General features: G+C 40.8%; 1 protein-coding gene across 6 annotated transcripts; it reads left to right on the top strand.

Annotated features, from left to right (window-relative positions):
• brd1a (bromodomain containing 1a) lies at nt 1-19,221 on the top strand. Of its 6 annotated transcripts, none has more exons than XM_083528304.1 (13): nt 1-339; nt 1,370-2,732; nt 3,716-3,872; nt 3,957-4,088; nt 6,097-6,225; nt 7,556-7,868; nt 8,722-8,973; nt 11,434-11,871; nt 12,155-12,281; nt 13,631-13,764; nt 16,196-16,305; nt 16,841-16,995; nt 17,813-19,221. In XM_083528304.1, the coding sequence occupies exons 2-13, from the start codon at nt 1,387-1,389 to the stop codon at nt 17,994-17,996; spliced, it is 3,477 nt and encodes a 1,158-aa protein (XP_083384430.1). In that variant the 5' UTR covers nt 1-339; nt 1,370-1,386; the 3' UTR covers nt 17,997-19,221. The 6 variants fall into 6 exon arrangements, with proteins under 6 accessions (XP_083384430.1, XP_083384429.1, XP_083384432.1 ...); XM_083528303.1 differs by having other exon boundaries at nt 3-339; nt 13,628-13,764; XM_083528306.1 differs by lacking the exon at nt 16,196-16,305 and having other exon boundaries at nt 3-339.
• The last annotated feature ends 653 nt before the right edge of the window (nt 19,222-19,874 follow it).

Consider the following 19,874-nt stretch of genomic DNA (forward strand, 5'->3'; position numbering starts at 1 on the left):
TAGGGGGCGGGGCTGTCTGTAGCGACCCCGTCCGCATTGTTGTGGGGAGGAAGGCGAAGCTTGTAGCAGCTCCGCGTTAACAGGGAGGAGGACGGCGCTGGTTTAATGGATGCCTTTTAAACCTGGTTTTCGGCCATTTTAAACGGTTCGGAAAGCCTACGCTTGGAGGGCAACGTGGATACCTGTCGGCGTAATTCGGATTTTGTTAACAGGAAGCTCGACCCGCACATTTTGAATGAGAACATTGTGTGCGGAATCAGAGCCGCCGAGCAGGCCGTATCGCCATTGCTTTCAGCAGCCGCTGCCTCTGTCTCCAGCTCAAAGCATAGGGCCTTCCAGGTAACGATGCGCAGTTTTACTACAGAATGTCGGCGATCTGACGGATCTGGGCGGCTGTAGTGCTTGTGATCAGTTGTGATCAGTTATGCTCAGAACCCCAAGACTATGAGATCTGCTTGTTGTTGTGACATGGATCTACAGGGTCTCTAGCAACCCATTGCCTGGTTTGATTGCCACAGTGCCATTTGGTGTTTTAGTGTTTTATTAGGAGCAGCTCCACAGCTTTGACGTTGTTTTTCTAACCATCCGGACACCAAGAAATTAAACAGGAGTCAGGCTTAGAGAGAGAGAGAGAGAGAGAGAGAGAGAGAGAGAGCTGAATGAGATTCAAGGTTTGGGGTGGTAAATGTTTTCCCCGCCCCCACCACAACACCCACATTGTGGTATGCAACAAAATCTGTCAGTAGTAATTACCATAGAGACACTACTTCCTCTCTCTCTCCCTCTCGCATGGGTTCGGGTAACTTCTGCTGTGTTTAGGTTTAAGGATCCAACCCTGACATCTCATTCATTTCTGTGTGTACTGCTGCTCCAAGTTGGCCAGCTGAGGTAGTACAACTCTGATGGCTGTGCATCAGCTGAGTGTTGGAGTAATTCTCACAGGCTGACACTGGGGCCGATTTAACAGAAACTAACTTGCTATTCTTGACGCCTCTTGTCATCAAGGTTTTACTTTGTGGTGGTTACAACTGCAGTATGTGCTGCAGGCATCTGATAAAGATCTCAAGTCAGGTGAAAAGAGTGTTTTGAGAACAGTGGGGCTCTTCACTATCTATAGATACATGAGGCGCCCCATCCTGTCAGACAGCCAGCACGTTTATTCCCTTTTATACATTTTGTTTAGAAGTTTACTCCAGTTCTGAAGGTGATAGACCTGTGACTGAAACCGTTTCACCTCCCAAATTAGCAATTTGCTTTGAGAATTCAATGTTTGTATGAGTCACTAACCCTTGCTTGTTCATTTTAGGTTCGTGTATTTATGATGTCGTGATTGGATATCTGTTAATTGAAATCTTATGTTCCTGTGTAGGTTTTTGAGGCTCCGCGATGGGGAAGAAAGCACGGAACAACAGGCTTCCCGCACTGCAGCGGGCGCCCTCTCCCATCAAACCGTCACCGAACAGGGAGACCCTGACGTACGCGCAAGCCCAACGCATTGTGGAGCTGGAGGATGACGGCCGTGTGCACCGGATAAGCATCTTCGATAAGCTCGATGTCATCGCCGACGACGACCCCGTAGCCCAGGAGATCATGGAATGCACCAGCAATAAGGAGAACACAGAAAAACCTCAGCAGGCTCCGTTGCGGTCGGCACGCCTCAAGAACAACCGCCTGAAAAAGAACGCCTCGGTAATCACGCAAGGGGCTCAGGCATCATCCTGTACCCTACCCGAACCCAAGTTCCGCATCGTGGAGTATAACCTACCAGCCGTGCCACGAAGACCTCAGGCGTATTACAGGTACAAAGAAAAAACCCCAGAGGAGCTAGACGAAGAAGTGGAATATGACATGGATGAGGAGGATTACGCCTGGCTGGAGCTGGTCAATGAAAAGAGACGAAGTGAGGGCTTCAGCCAGGTCTCTCCCAACGTCTTTGAGTTCCTAGTGGACCGCTTTGAGAAGGAGTCATTCTTAGAGAGCCAGGGCCAGCAGGATCCACATTCACTGGTGGACGAGGACGCGGTTTGCTGTATCTGCATGGATGGAGAATGTCAGGATAGCAACGCTATCCTTTTCTGCGACATGTGCAATCTCGCAGTTCACCAGGAGTGTTACGGAGTTCCCTACATCCCGGAGGGCCAGTGGCTGTGCCGCCACTGCCTGCAGTCTCCCACTCAACCCGCCGACTGCATCCTGTGTCCCAACAAGGGCGGTGCCGTCAAGAAGACTGAGGATGATCGCTGGGGGCATGTAGTCTGTGCTCTTTGGGTACCCGAGGTTGGTTTCTCGAACACGGTCTTTATCGAGCCCATCGATGGCGTAGCCAACATTCCATCTGCCCGATGGAAACTCACCTGCTACCTCTGTAAGGAGAAAGGCGTCGGCGCCTGCATCCAGTGCCACAAGGCCAACTGCTACACGGCCTTCCACGTCAGCTGCGCACAGAAAGCTGGACTTTTCTTGAAGATGGAGCCCATTAAAGAGACTAACGATTCGGGTGACCCTACCTTCACTGTGAAGAAGACAGCCTACTGCGGAGCTCACACACCTAACGGGTGCATCAAAAGGCCCCTCGCTATATACGACGACCCCAAAACCAAAAACAGTCTTTGTCGGACACAGAAGAAGAAAACGAGTCTAACGAAAAAACAGAAGAACAAAAAGAACAAAAAGAGTGCAGACTCTGTAGTAGCAGTCCCAGCTATTCCTGTTTCCAGTTTTCCACCTCACAGGTAAGATGAGAGGACAACAGTGAGTCACGAATGTACAGAGAATCGCTGACGATGCAATAAAGAAATATTCCCGAATCACTTTACGTCAGTCTGCAGCATGAGTGATATCAATAGAGGTGAATTCGAACAGTGTGAGATTTTAAACTCGGATATAATTAAAACCTGGCTGAGGGTTCAAACAGGAACTTTGCAATTATAAAACCGCTACTGTTTCCCTAATCATAGGGTTCAGGTTAAATGAGGGCACTTTTGCAAAGTTGTTCTTTGTGTGTGTGTGTGTGTGTGTGTGTGTGTGTGTTGGGTGGGGGGGTATTTATAGTATTTTATTGTTCCATTGTGAGAAATTATAATCCACACTGATCAAATTTATAACTTAACATATAAAAGTTTTTAACCTTATAACTTGGGCTTGAGTGGAACGTTCAGAAATATGGCTAAAAAAATCATTTGTATACACTTTCAAATTATGCTCATAAAACAAATTTGAACTGAATGCACCTATATAAAGTATTACAGCTAAAGGGGTCTGCAAAAACCTTTTGCTTTAACAAATAATTTCAGATATGTTGGATTTCTGTGTGCCGTCAGGCGGTATATGGGATTCTACCACATTCATGTGTCTTGATAAAACATTGATATCATGTCTGTGTTGACACATTATATACATCTGATGTGATCCTTTAATCATCACCTGACACGCCTTTAGTCGTCCTTTTAAAGTGTGTTATAAATGTTTCTCAGTGCATCCAAGTAATTGTTTGAAGTAAATCCACACTGTACAGATGTGGTCAATAAATAATCAGTGAAGCATTTATTTGTGTAGTGCCTCATCTGCAAAAGAGGATTAGGACTGGAGCGTGTAAATTGAGGCAATAGGGTTGCTTCATGGCGAATTTTGTTTTGGACAGATATGATTTGGTCAGTGTTGGATATGAGAGCTGAGTGAATTTAGATTCCTTTTAATCTCTTCTTTTATGCAACAGGTTGGACTCAATCCTCAGTCAAGTGTCCCTCCAGAGAAAGAAGGCATTTGTCGAGCTGGTTTTAAACTACTGGACCCTGAAGAGACAATCACGGAACGGGCTGCCACTGATCAGACGACTGCACTCTTGCCTACAGTCGCAGAAAACTTCTCAACCCGTGAGTCCGACGAGACCCTGCGCTTCAGTGGCTCGAAAATGTTAAATAATGTTGTCTGAAACCATTGTGTTTCTTTTTGTGCAGAAGCACAGTGAGGAGGAGAGCCGGGCACTGAAGGAGCAGCTGAAGGAGTGGCAGCGTTTGAGGCATGACCTAGAGAGAGCCAGGCTATTGCTGGAGCTTATCAGGAAGAGAGAGAAGCTCAAGAGGGAGGAGGTAATGACCTGGTTAACTGTTTCACTCAGCTGCTTTTATGAAGACTTTTTCAAGAAGCGCATAAAGAGTCAATGACACAACTGAACCGACTCCACCTTTCCTATTAGAAGACTTGTGATGCGCTCAGTGTTGCTGGTTTGTTAGTTCTGTATTTTCAGTATTCCTATGAGAAGATCGAAGTTGTATGCAAAGTTACAATATTGTTTAATTGGAGAAAGAATTTCAGTCCCTGTAGGGGAAAAGGGCAGGAAGTTTTATCCCATTCACCATTTTACAGTAATGACATTATAATGTAGATGAAGAATCCAGCACGAAGTAGCAGAGACTAAATGCGGGACTTCAAGAATGCAATGTTTGGTCATTAGCTTTTTGAGCACATTCCACATTTAGTCCTAATTTGCTTTTATAATTCCTTCCACTCTTCTGGGAAGATATTTCACTAGATTTTGGAGTGTGTTTATGGAGATTTGTGCTCATTCAAACACAAGGGTGTTAGTAAAGTCAGGTACTGATGTAGGCGTAAGTGTAGGTGAGGAGGCCTGGGGTGCAGTTAGTGCTCTATTTTATCCCAAAGATGTTTAAAAGGGTTGAGGTGAGTGTTTTATAACAGGAGAGCTTTCCCTCCTCCTTCTTCTTCTTTTGGCTTCTCCCATTAGGGGTTGCCACAGTGGATCATCTCTCTAAACCAATTTACCTGCATGTCTTCCCTCACCACATCCATAAACCTCCTCCTTGGTCTCCTCTTTTCCTCCTTTCTGGTGGCTCCATCCTCAGCATTCTCCTACCGATATACCCCATGTCCCTCCTCTGCACATGTCCAATGTCAATCTCTCCTCCCTCACCGTGTCTCCAAAACGTCCTACATGCGCTGTCCCTCTAATAAACTCATTTCTAATCCTGTCCATCCTCGACACTCCCAACGAAAACCTCAACATCTTCAGCTCTGCTACCTCCAGCTTCACCAACTGTCTTTTAGTTAATGCCACTGTCTCTAAACCATCTCAGGTCTCACCACAGTCCTATAAACTTTCCCTTTCACTCTTGCAGATACTCTTCTATCACAAATCATCCCTTCCACCCACTCCACCCTGCCTGCACTCTTTTCTTCATTTTTCCAACTCACTCTCCATTACTATGCACTGTTGACCCCAGGTACCTGAACTCCTCCACCTTCTCCACCTCTTCTCCCTGCAACCGCACCACTCCACTGCCCTCCCTCTCATTCACACTCATGTACTCTGTTTTATTCCTACTGACTTTCATTCCTCTTCTCTCCAGCATGTACCTCCACCTCTCCAGGCTCTTCTCAACCTGCTCCCTACTCCCACCACAAATCACAATATCATCCGCAAACATCATAGTCCATGGAGACTCCTGTCTGACCTCGTCTGTCAACCTGTCCATCACCACTGCAAACAGGAAAGGGCTCAGAGCCGATCCTTGATGCAGTCCAACCTCCACCCTGAACCAGTCTGTCGTTCCTACTGCACACTTCACTGCTGTCACACTGTCCTCATACATGTCCTGCACCGCCCTCACATACTTCTCTGACACACCTGACTTTCTCATACAATACCACAACTCCTCTCTCGGCACCCTGTTGTACGCTTTCTCTAAATCCACAAACACACAATGCAACTCCTTCTGACCTTCTCTATACTTCTCCATCAACATTCCCAGAACAAATAATGCATCTGTGGTGCTTTTCCTTGGCATGAAACCATACTGTTGCTCATAGATGGTCACCTCTTCTCTCAGTCTGGCTTCCACTACTTCTTCCCATAACTTAATGGTGTGACTGATCAACTTAATTCCTCTGTAGTTACTGGAAGGTCTGCACATCCAACCCATGTAAACCATATCTTCATGGAGTTTGCTTTGTGCACACAGGCATTGTCATGCTAAAACACGTTTGGGTCTCCTAGTTCAAGTGAAGGGAAAATTCACGCTACTGCATATATGGCTGGGAAAGTCAGGTGTCACTGTTTTTTTTTTTTTATTTCTGCAGATGAAACTTCAGCAGTCAATTTTAGAAATGCAGCTCTCTCCGTTAAACATTTTGCTGAGGGCAGTGTTGGATCAGCTGCAGGAAAAAGACCAGGCCAAGATCTTTTCACAGCCAGTTAGCATCGAGGAGGTGAGTGTAAATACAGTAGTATCCCACTAAAGATTACCTTGATGATGATGATGATGATGATGATGATGATAAGCTCAGGGTATTTTATACTGGACAAATCTTTTATTTCTGCTTTCAATGAAAGAAAAGCTCACTTAACCACATCTTTTTTTTTTACTGTGGCAAAATATCATTGCTAGTAGACAAAAAAAATAGTATTAATTTGTCACTAGTTTAGGTAAGAAGATTATATGGCAAACATTTTATTATACATAGGATATATAAAGTTATATCTAATCATGTTACTAATTTTTTTTTATATTAGCGGTGTAACGTTTTAGTACGTACCTCGGTATTTAAGTCACGGTTCGGTACAAGTTCTGCAAAATTGCTTGTCATTTTTTTGTTATTTGTGAACATCAGCATTTGAAGAGTTTACATTTTTGAAATAATTTTAAATAAAATGCCCGCTTGGTTAAATAATATATAAAATAATATTGTATATTTAAAAAATAAAAAAGTTTAATCTTGAACTCAGCCTCTGTTTTGATGTCATAGGACACTTCAACCTATAAACAAGCAGAGAAACTACGCATAGGCTACGTTACTACAGAACTGTATACTGTACAGTACATGTACTCACTATAAATGTGATACAACGTACTGTATTTCTACGAATTTACACAAAATATATATCTCTATATTCTTGCAAATGTATTTTTTGTGTGTTTAAAGTGTGTGGGAGGATGAATAATGGCTGAAACCAAAAAAAAAAAAAAACATTTTGGGGTGGCGGTTTATCGTGGGAGGTTTTGTACCGAAACCACCGCGATAAACTGGGGATTACTGTATATAAATTTTTTCCCCATTCATGTCTATATTATCACATTTACAGCTTTTCTACCAGATGCAAATAGAATTATCATGCTAACCCCTAACTTGATCAGCCCAACTAATTTATATCATTCGTTTTTATTTTTAATGATTTTATTAGTTGTTGCAGTCCTTGTGTGTATGTGTGTGTGTGTATATATATATATATATATATATATATATATATATATATATATATATATATATATATATATATATATATATATATATATATAAAGTATACAACTGAGTATTTGAGTGTTGAGGACTCCGTGGTAGTTTGGGGGTGGTAGCATTTGAACTCGTGGCCTTTGAATCAAAAGCCCAACCTCTTTACACCCATTTACCTAGTAAACCAGTTAAATGGGAAGTTAATACTCTTGCATAGTTTTGACTTTTTTGCAGTTAATGACAGTAAGAAATACTGCCATATTGTCGTAAAGTTAACTAGACCTGAATTGCTGCATGTTCCTTTCAGGTACCTGATTACCTGGACCACATTAAACACCCCATGGATTTCTCCACCATGAGACAACGTATAGATGCACAGGCGTACAGTAATCTGGACGACTTCGAGGCCGATTTCGATCTCATCATCGCAAACTGCATGAAATACAATGCCAAGGACACATATTTTTACCGCGCGGCTGCCAGACTTCGGGATCAGGGAGGAGTTTTGCTCCGGAAGGCGCGTCGCCACGTTGAACGCGTCGGCTTCGAGCCAGGCACAGGCATGCACACGTGTGATCAACCCAAGGTCGAGGCACCTCCTCAGTTCTCCTGGGAAGATGGTAAGTACAGACTTTTTTTTTTTCCATGGTATTTTATAGATGTGTAAGAAAACGAAATTTCTTACAACTATTTTTATTCAAGCTGCTGAGTGATCTGTTTCCATGTAACAATGCTGCCCATTTCAAGTACGTAATCAAATTTTGACTGACAAGTTACTTTTCCTCTGAACTTTTAACACTAGCACACACACATGCAGTCAAAATAAGTGTTTAGCAATGTAAATATGTTGATGGTGTAACGTGTACAGCTCGTCAAAAAACTGAAAGAAATAATAAATAATATTAAATATTAAATGCAACCCAAAAGCTTTCCTTGAGATCAGTTCAGTAGCTTTGTAAATATTCCAGCCAAATTGATTGAAAATAATTTTAGAAGAGTAAGAAGCTCAGTAGCGCTGGGTTTCTGATCAAAATGTCAGGGCTTTAAGCCCCAGTATTGCCAAGCTGCCACTGTTGGGCCCTTGAGCAAGGCCCTTAACCCTCTCTGGTCCAAGGGTGATGTATCATGGCATATGCAAAGAAACAATTGTGTTGTAATGTACATGTGACAAATTAATGCATCGAATCTAATGAACATTCTCTGACATGTTTTCTCACTAAACACCTGTGAATGTAGGACATAAAGAATCCCTGAACAGTGAATTCAGTAATCTAATACTGATGCCTGATATCAAACTTTCAGGAATAAAAAGAATGAATGAACCTTCAACTTTTTCTTTTCTCTATAACATTGTGACCCAAACTCGTCTGTTGCATCCAAGATGCCCTTCAGAGCTGCGGGTGTAGAAAATGTATAGTAATTGTATTCAGCACTGTTTATTGAACACACAACCTTCTCATTTTACTCCCCCAGTGGACCGGTTGCTGGTTTCAGCCAACAGGAAGCACATGTCTCTTGAGGAGCAGCTAAAGGAGCTTCTTGAGAAGCTGGACTTGACCACAGCGATGAAGACGAGTCCTTCACGCAGTAAACGTCTGAAGCTGCTGAAGAAGGCTATCGGTGACGTAAGAATGGAGATGAGTCTGAGGAAAACGTTGCCTCGATCGTCCGAACATGCGAGACCCGCAGAGGAGCCAGCATCAGAGGACAGCCCAGCTGAGGAAGGTTAGTATTCGCTGTACGTGCGAAAGAACTTTTAACACCACGGAAAGCCCTCGTTGGGTCTGTTTCAGGCTGAGAGGTGCTTGAACCTGTAATTTTAATTCCCTTTTTATAACGCTTAATGAGTTTACCTTCTACAATTTGTTAAGAATATTCTGTGTTTTTTTATTTATATATATATATATATATATATATATATATATATATATATATATATATATATATATATATATATATATATATATATCATGTGCTGTTAGAAAAATAACTGGCTACTGTAGCTGTTACTGTTTCCCCAGTGAAGTGGATTGGTTTCTCTTAACAGCACATTTTGAAAAGTTCTTGAGTTTATGTTTTTTTATTCTAGAAGAAGAAGAAGAATCACCTTTATTGGCACAAGTATGCCTGAGCACACCAGGAAGTTGTTTTTGGTTTAGAGCAAATTAACAGCGCACAATTAACATACAGGCATGGCACAGCAGTGCTGGACTAAAACGTGACCCAGACCAGGGGTCCCAAAACTACAGCCCATGAGCTGAACACGGCCCTCCCCCCACATTGGGAACAGCCTGCTCAGCAATGCCAGAGACATCTTTTGTAAATGTAAAGGTACATTCAACATAAGGTTCAAACAAAAATTTAAAATGGTCAAATTGTTTGGTAAGAGGAAAGTTGATTCAGAATGCAGGGTATTTAAACAAAAGTGGACAACTGATTTATTTTTTTTGTTCATTGCAAAGAAATGGCCATTTGTCTCATCTGTCAAGAAAAAGTATTATTGGCCTTGCAAGCTTGCATACTTGTCTATCATTCCGGGACACGTAATTTTAGAATTACCCATTAAAGAAAGGAAAAATTATGTGGGCCTCACAGAAAAGAATTTGTAGACCCTTGACATAAATTAATACCACATGGTAACAATTAAATAAAAGTGAAGGTGATTTATAGTGAACCTTACAGCTTTTTTCACATATCTCAGCAATGCTAGGAAGCTGGGGTCAGAGCACAGGGTCAGCCGTGATACAGTTCCCCAAGAGCAGCAGCCTGGCGATGCAGGGCTTCGAACCCCCGTCCTTCCGATCAGTAACCCAGAGCCTTAAACCCTGAGCTACAACATCCCTACCACTATATGACCATGCATAGAAGAGTGTACACATTGGTCCATGACTGTGGGTGTGCAGTCGTTTAAACAAGCATGTTGCACACGAGTATGATATTTCAAGATGAAGTCTAATAGAAACCACAATAGCACAACACAACTAGACACAGCTGGTTTTTGATCTAGCCTTATTTATATTTACATTTATTCTGCTGCAATATCTGTAAGACAAGTCAGTCCCTGTGATTGCTGGTGTTCCAGTCTCTTTTTCACTCATTGTATGTCAGTTAATAAAACAAAAACAATGCTTGTCATGTTGGCAGAAAACATTTAAGTAACTTCTTTGTCAGAACATTTTCTGGTTCTTGCAAAGCACTGATACTAGAGACCTCCTCCATACAGGATAATGATTATACAGTTTTTCTTTTGAATATGAATGTTTCTTAATATGTGCATTATTAGTTTATGTAGAGTCTATCTAACAAGTCCAAGTAGTACAATGCACTATTGTTTCTATCATAATGTACTAATGAATGTATACTATACTATACTATACTATATTATACACTATATTGCCAAAAGTTTGCAGACACCTGGTCATAAGTTTGGTATCTGCTTTTTGAGCATTGCATTTCCCATTTAGTCCCAATTTGCTCTTTAAATTTCCTCCACCCTTCTGGGAAGACGTTCCTCCAGATTTTGAGTGTGCTTGTTGAGATTTGAGTTTATTCCGACACAAGGTTGTTAGTAAAGCCAAGTACTGATGTTGGTGAGGTGAGGAGGTCTGGGGTACAGTCAACGTTTCAATTCACCCCACATGTGTTTAATAGGGTTGAGATCTTCAACTCCAACCCATTTAAAGCAGACCTTCTTGTCATCCTGCAACAGGTTTTGGTCTCTTAATTCCATTGAAGGGATATTTCATGCTACTGCATTCACAGACTCTTCAAGTGTGTGCCTTGAGCTTTTTGATAACAGTTTGGGAAAGAACCGCATATGGCTGGGGAAGTCTGATGCCCCCAAACATTTGTCTATATAGTGTAGCTTTATTATTTATGTTATAGCCAGAGCTATTATACTGTTATAATTGCTGTTTTATTTAATCCCTCTGATTTGAGCATTGGATGATTGTGTAATGTTGTATAAATAAGGTGCAAGGTGCACCATTACAGGTTTGGGGCTAAAAGAAAATACCAGCCGGGCCATTAATCACTGGCTGTCCACAATAATAAATCATATATAAAGTGATGGATACTCACATCCGGATCCTCAAAACGTGTTGCAAGACCTTTTTTTTTTTTTTTTTTGGTCAGTGCTTTTTACAAACTGGACTAAGCCTTTTAAGCCTTTTGTCTTTTTTCCAGGAGACAAATCTGCCCCTCCAAAGCTGGAGCCATCAGATTCTCAGCCCCCTGTCATCCAATCAGACGGCCCTTCAGAGCCGCCCACGCTGAACCCCATCGAGCCCCAACAGCGGCCAGGAAAGCCTGAGCACACAGAGACACTGAACGGTCTTTCTCGGGATCGGTTACTGATGGACAATGCTGATGTCAGTGTGGTGGCCATGTCCACCGTTGCTGAGCGCTCTGCTCCAGTAAACAGGCGCACGTCAGTGCTTTTCCGTAAGTCCAAAAGCACAAGCCCGCAGAAGGCTACGGGAGGAGATGAAGCCCAAATAGGTGCCAAGACCATCCTGTCGGTAGTGATCCCACGCCTGGAGACGCTGCTTCACACCAGGAAGAGGACACGAAGTGCAAGCCGGGGCAGCGAAGGCGAAGAGGAGATATCTACCAAGCGTCCTGGTACTGCCCGGAGGAGTGCAGAAGCACTGACCGAACTAGATCATAATTAAATCAATAGACATATTGAGCTGCACTGTTTGGATAGTTTTGTTTGCAGTAGAGCCCTGAGTTAGGTTTAAGGTTAAAGAAATAAGGTGTGAAGAAAAGGGAAAAAGAATATAAAATGTCCTGAATTCAGACTGCAGTTTGTTTCCCCTCAGGCAGAATCCACTGTCCTCTGTGCAGGTTTTGTTAGACAAGTTGACCCCCCCCTTTTTTTTTTTCTTTTATTTCAATCTGTCAGGTCTGTCGAATGGTTTTGTTCAGGAGGGAAAGAAGGCATCGAATCCCAGCAGACAGCAGGGGCCTCGTCGCAGATGTGCTTCAGAATCCAGCATTTCCTCTAGCAGCAGTCTGCTGGGCAACACTAGGTACACACACACACACACACACACACACACACACACACACACACACACACACACACACACACACACACACACACACACAAACACAATAATCTATAATCCTTATGAGAGACATTAAACTAAACCTTGGTTTTGTTTGTTAAGGAAGGTTCTGATCAACAATAAAGACAATTACTGTACTTGTACATTTAGAGAGAAAGTAAACTAACCACATTAGAATGGAAGTTTTTTTTTTTGCTTGATTGTAAAAAGACTGCTTTGATCAAAACTGCATCAGGCTGCGTTGTTTTCCCTTTTTCCCCTTATTTCCCTTTTCCTAGTATAACAATATAGTGCACCAACCACCTCTTTATGAGGCTGAAGAGAAATTGGAGAAGCCCTGGTGCTGTCCTAAATCAACCTTATTCATTACCAATAAAGGACTTATTTAAGCTGAAAAGAATGCATTTGAGCACACTTAAAAGGTTTTATTTTACAACAAATGAAACTGAAGCCCAAGCATTTCCCTCATCTAGACGAGTGCCTTTCAGACCTTGTAAAATGAGAGCTTTGCAGATTCAATACTGTACACAGCTACTCTAATAAAGGGCCCTGAAATTTGGAAATGTGCTAGTTAAATTGAGCATTCCACACATTTGATGATTTGTTTTTATTTTTTCATATATTTTTTTAAGGATAGATATATCGACAATTTTTTTTCTCAAGCTCACACATGCAGTCAGACATGGACAGACAGACACATGTATAGACAGGCAGAAACACCATGTGAATTTATTTCTCAATTCTGACTTTAGTAAACATCCAGAATTTCTGGTGCATCCACCGCTAATCGTGTTGTCAGCCTGAAGTTTTAAGCTGTTGGTGTATGAATGAGCATCTGTTTTGTTTTTTCTCCTCCATATCTGATTGTTAGACAGAGTTCTTTCCAGGGATAAATAATTTGCCTCGATGAGTTCTTTTAAATATTTAAATTACTCGAGTTAATCATGGAATCGTTTCAGCCCTAAATATAACCTACCGTAAGGTTTTTGTGTGGGCTAAAATATTAAATGTAACTGCAGGAGAGATACGCTTTGGCGACCCCTAATGGGGAAAGCCGAAAAAAGAAGAGAAACCGCATGAGAAAATATTCTGTCCTGTAAATACAATGAACAGTGCTTGAAGATAAAAGGTGGATAGTGACACCTTTTTGTTTAGTTTTTTGGACTGGTTACATTTGCTGTAAACCAACAAAATGTGTTTTTTTTTTTATTATTTTTTTATTACAGTTTCATAAAAACAAAACCTTTGCACACCGATTCCGATTTTTAATGTTAGTATGTGTTTTTTCTTTGGTGTGTTCGTGTCAGCAGCTTCCCTCTAGGTTTCCCCAAGTGTGGAAAGGGGAAGCCGGCTCTCGTGCGCAGGAACACGGTGGACGACAAAAGTGAGCTCATCGCTTGCATCGAGACTGGGAACTTCGCCAAAGCTGCTAGACTCGCTGCTGGTGAGTAGGAAGCTAAGGGCGTAGAGAGGTGTGTGTGTGTGTGTGTGTGTGTGTGTTTGTGCTATTTGACACTAAACTTTACCACCTTTACCGTGTGGGCTAAAGTGTAGTGTAAGGGATCAGTGGTAGCTGGATGCAGCCCCCCCCTTACACATAAGAACAAATACACATAAATAATTTTTAGTTTGTGGTTGTTTGGTTGTATAAGGCACTTGTTAATATATATATATATTTTTTTTTTTTTTTTTTTTTTTTTTAATAGTATAGTAGCTCAACTTTTAGGAATTTTCCCATGCATTATTTTGTTTACAGAACCTGAATCAGACCAAAATACTACTTGTTCGGATTTAGTTAAACACTGCACTGAATTAAAGTATTAAAGTAAAAATATTTTATAAAATAAATAACTGAGGGGTGTGTATGACCTGAAAACCCAAAATACCCAGTATTTTTTTTCTACTATCTACAAACCCGATTCCAAAAAAAGTTGGGACACTGTACAAATTGTGAATAAAAACAGAATGCAATGATGTGGAAGTTTCAAATTTCAATATTCATCCAGAATACAACATAGATGACATATCAAATGTTTAAACTGAGAAAATTTATAATTTTAAGGGAAAAATAAGTTGATAACTGATTTTAAATTTCATGGCATCAACACATCTCAAAAAAGTTGGGACAAGGCCATGTTTACAACTGTGTGGCATCCCCTCTTCTTTTTATAACAGTCTATAAATGTCTGGAGACTGAGGAGACAAGTTGCTCAAGTTTAGGGATAGGAATGTTGTCCCATTCTTGTCTAATACAGGCTTCTATTTGCTCAACTGTCTTAGGGCTTCTTTGTCGCATCTTCCTCTTTATGATGCGCCAAATGTTTTCTATAAGTGAAAGATCTGGACGGCAGGCTGGACATTTCAGTACCCGGATTCTTCTTTTACGCAGCCATGATGTTGTAATTGATGCAGAATGTGGTCTGGCATTGTCATGTTGAAAAATGCAAGGCCTTCCCTGAAAGAGACGACGTCTGGATGGGAGCATATGTTGTTCTAGTACTTGGATATACCTTTCAGCATTGATGTTGCCTTTCCAGATGTGTAATCTGCCCATGCCACACGCACTCATGCAACCCCATACCATCAGAGATGCAGGCTTCTGAACTAAGCTCTAATAACAACTCGGGTTGTCCTTGTCCTCTTTATTATGGATGACATGGCGTCCCAGTTTTACCAAAAGAACTTCAAAATTTTGATTCGTCTGACCACAGAACAGTTTTCCACTTTGCTACAGTCTATTTTAAATGAGCCTTGGCCCAGAGAAAACACCTGCGCTTCTGGCTCATGTTTAGATATGGCTTCTTTTTTTACTTATAGAGTTTTAGCCGGCTACAGCAAATGGCACAGTGGTGACATTGTTTTCTGGAAGTATTTCTGAGCCCTTGTTGTGATTTCCATTACAGTAGCATTCTTGTATGTGATGCAGTGCCGTCTAAGAGCCCGAAGATCACGGGCATCCGGTATGGTTTTCCGGCCTTGACCCTTACGCACAGAGATTGTTTCAGATTCTCTGAATCTTTGGATGATATTATGCATTGTAGATGATGATAACTTCAATCTCTTTGCAATTTTTCTCTGAGAAACTCCATTCTGATATTGCTCCACTATTTTTCAATGCAGTTTTGGGGGAATTGGTGATCCTCTGCCCATCTTGACTTTTGAGAGACACTGCCACCCTGAGAGTGGCAGTTTTATACCCAATCATGTTGCCAATTGACTTAATAAGTTGCAAATTGGTCTTCCAGCTGTTTCCTTCTATGTACATTTGACTTTTCCGGCCTCTTATTGCTACCTGTCCCAAATTTCTTGGAATGTGTACCTCTCATGAAATCCAAAATGAGCCAATATTTGGCATGAAATTTCAAAATGTCTCACTGTCAACAATTGGTATGTTATCTATATTCTATTGTAAATAAAAGTTAATGAGATTTGTAAATTATTGCATTCCTTTTTTATTCACAATTTGTACAGTGTCTCAACTTTTTTTTAATCGGGTTTGTACTTCCTACACTTGGGTTGATTCAAGGTCACTTTTTCACATTGACACTTCATCATTCAGACACTGTTGGGATGGTTGTTTGTGCCTGCACCCGAGTTTGATGTTCTAGACTGCCTCAGTGAGCCTTGCCCTCAAGTAAAATCGCATCCTAAGTCATCAGTTCCGTGCAAATGATTACAAAAGAAAAGCAACATTTTGTTCTGTTTTTTTTTTTTTTTTTTTTTGTTAAATATTCTGTGACTGCTCCATGTTGCGGTGTGTATTTTGGTGTTTGCGTGTTGCTGGGTTGTTAATGCTCTTCCTTACACGCATGGCTTTGGAAGTGTTTGCATTGAGTCCCCCCTTAACCAGATTGTCGTTATTCCTGCTTTCATAGAAGTTGGGAGCAGCAATTTGTGGATGCCTGCTAATGCTTCAACAGTTGTTCTGGAACCTCTAAAACTAGTTTGGGCAAAATGTAGCGGATATCCGTCCTACCCTGCCTTGGTGAGTGTGTGACCGTGTGCTAACTATTTAAACCATTCAGGAAACAAAATCCTCCTGCAAATCCTTGCACAAGGTCTCTTCATTAACAATACTGCACTTGTGTTTGTTTTCAGGTCTTTGTTAGGATGATATGCATGTGATTACTTATCGTTTTGAAACCCAGATGCCAGAGCACTTGAGTTTTTTTGAATGTCCGCTAGATGGCAGCAATTTACCTTTTATTATAGCAATGGACCATGTCATATATAGTGAGTCTACAAAATATTTTAATAACCAAATAACTTAAGTTTCAATACCTTTTTTTTTCTGTTACTAATATTTCAGTAGTCAGTGCCTTAAATAAAATTGATCATGTAGTGAAATGCATTGTGTCACCACAGGAGAGACACACGCATGTACCACTTCAAAAAGAACGCCTCATTGATTAAACGCACTGAAGCTATTAAGACACAAGTAGCTGCCTGTGTATGCATGTGTAGACCAGATAGCTTAAAGGCATTGAACTTATCTCCTGTACATCTTTTGTTTGTCATAGATAATCGACCCGCACATGCCTCGGGTGGGCTGCAATCACAACGGGGTGTCCATACCAATCCCGCCACTGGACGTGCTCCGCATCGGAGAGCAAATGCAGTACAAGTCCGAAGAGAAGCTCTACCTTGTCCTTTTCTTCGACAACAAACGCAGCTGGTAAGCTTTGAAAACGACTGCATAGACGTAGTGCCTATATTATTTAAAAGCTATTTTTTGTTAAACATTAACAGAGTATAAATGTGCAGTGAATGTTGTAATTTATTGGCAGATTTTTTTAATAAACTGTGATGACCTGAGAAAAACCTTTCACATATCACTGGTGATGGATATCGATGGATAATCGAAGTTATTATGGTTGTAAATATTATCAATAGGATGGGGAAATGCTCTTTCGCTTTACATTTATGGCATTTGGCAGATGTCCTTATCCAGAGCACCTTAGATTTAGATCATTCATACAGCTGAGCAGCAATGGGGTTAAGGGCCTTGTTTAGGACCCCAGGAGTGGCAGCTTGGTGAAGCTGGGATTTGAATTCCTTAAAGTCTAATGCTTTAACCACTAAGCTTCCACCTCAGCTCTTTATAATCTTTGCTGATTGGCTCTCTTCCTTTTCTAATAATGGTGATTGTTATTATTACTACTACTACAGTAAAAAGGGTCCTTAACAAAAAAATAAACAAACTTAGGACATTGATTGAGTTTCTATTTCTGCGTTAAACATGGCAAAACTTGCCCACTTTGCATCATGTTGACTTAGAAAGCCATGGTTAAAGTGTAAAACTTTCCATATATTTTCGGTGAAACATATGTGTCTTCTGTACATGGATATAATAATGTATGTTGTACGAGAAAAAGACAGTTTTTTTTTCTCATCAAGTTTATTTACCTGAGGTGATTTACCAAAACCACACTGACCTAATAATACTGTGCATATAAATAAAAAATCTCCACATTGTCATTTCATCTTTCTAGGCAATGGCTTCCTAAATCCAAAATGGTTCCTCTCGGCGCCGACAAAACCATCGATAAGATCAAAATGATGGAAGGCCGCACCTCAGCAATCCGCAAAGCCGTTCAGATCGCGTTCACGCGGGCCATGAACCACCTGAGCCGAGTGCAGGACGAGCCGGGCAGCGATCTCAGCGACATCGACTAACAGCAGAGACCGCACAGCACATGGGTGGACTGTAAAGCCCTTGTATTCTCCATGCTTTGCTCAGATCTTCAGTTGTCTGCTGCCAAAGCTGTTTTCCTTCCACCTCGTGATGAGGAATTCGCTCTGGCGACTGCTGCTTCGATGACTGTGTGCGCAAACGCATTCGATTGTCTTCTCCTTCACTGTGCCGGGCGCTTGCTGCCACCCTCACTGCCACTCACGTCCTTCATTTCCACCCGAAGTTCTCATTTCCACTCACAAAAGTGTTCATATGTTGTACAAACTTTGTAAATAACTGTAAATGGCTTCATTCTAACTTATTCTGTAGAGTTGCCGCACTGGGTACTGTACATTTTTAGTTTCTTGTTTCTGTAGTATTTATATATAATTTTTCTTTTGGTGAATTACCTTTTAGCATCTCAGCGTCTTCCTCACTGATGCAGAAAAAAAAGTTCAAGCAGGAATCAGGGCTTAAAAAATAATGTGAGAATATTGTTTTTGTTTTGTTTTTTTTCTCTCTTTTTTATCATTTAAATTATTGAGGTTTATATGCATAAACTTCTTTTTTTGGTATTATGTCTTTTGTACCCAATAATGTTTTTTATAACAGTTTTAGCCTATTTTGTTGTGATATATTTATATAAGTAAATATATATCTGTATTCTTTAGATGCTCACACAAATTACTGTTGTTATGGAAACTGAAAGCGTGTTGTTCTCATGAAACCAAAAGAAAAGAAAATGCTGCCCAGACATATATTTTTTTTAATTGTTGTTTTTTTTTTTTTTTTTTTGCTTTGTTTTTTTTTTGTTTTTGTTTGTTTTTGTTTAAAAGGTTTGTCTACACTGTAATGTTTTTTTTTTGTGTGTGTTATGTATTGATTGTGTATTCGGGACCTTCAAAATGATACCGGTGAAGGATGTGGTCATGTTAAATTATTCGGGGGGAGGGGGATGAAATAAAAACGAGAAAAATCACTTTCAGTTGCCACATTCCATTAGCTGTCTAATGATAGCCTTTATATAATACTGTTAGATCAGACTAAACTGAAATCATTCATTGCATTCATTTAGCTGTTCTCTGGGTAGCAAAGGGGAGATATGAGGGTTGGATACTTTTTCTACTTTTTTTTTTTTTTTTATTGGAAAACTGAATGGTTACTGGGATTTGCTTTTTTATTTTGGTTTGTTTTATAGATAATAAAACAATGACTAAACCAACTAAACCAATCAACTACGAGTCTTAATTTGTTTTGCATTTGGGTACTGATGCCGCTCTTACAGCTTTTCAGGGCTCGTGTGTGGAGATGTCCTGTTTCCCTATTGATTTATTTCAGGATCTCAGCTTTTTCTCCCATCTCCCATGAAGATGTCAGGCTTTTTCTGTTGATGAGATGCATGTATGAGATCGTGTGTGAATGGGTGTGTGAACATGTGCTCTAAAATGGACAGTCGTCATCCAGGTGTATTATTGCCTCATGCCCATACTCCAGAACCACCAGCACCACTCTGACCAGAATAAAGTACTTAGTAAAGACTAATGAATGTGAAAGTGATTAATGATTTTTTATTTGTTTATATTCTTGCTCTCTCATTTCCGAGCTGGTCTGAGAGTCCTAACCACTGGATGGCACTGTGGCTGCATGAATAGAAAAAAACATGCTCTTTTAGGGGTCCTGTAAGCCTGTGAGCAGGTTCCTTCAGCTACATTGTAGTCCTCGTTCATCTTTCATAAGGCAGAAACAAATGTCTTTTTTATGCATTTCATTTGCATACTTTTAAAAAAGGAAATGGCTCATACCTTTTTATGTAGCAACCCTTTTGCTTTAAAATATTAAAGCCAATCTTGTAGATTATAGACTCCCCCCCCCCCCCCCCC

This window comes from Silurus aristotelis (assembly GCF_946808225.1).
Source record: "Silurus aristotelis genome assembly, chromosome: 24".
Taxonomy (NCBI): Eukaryota; Metazoa; Chordata; class Actinopteri; order Siluriformes; family Siluridae; genus Silurus; species Silurus aristotelis.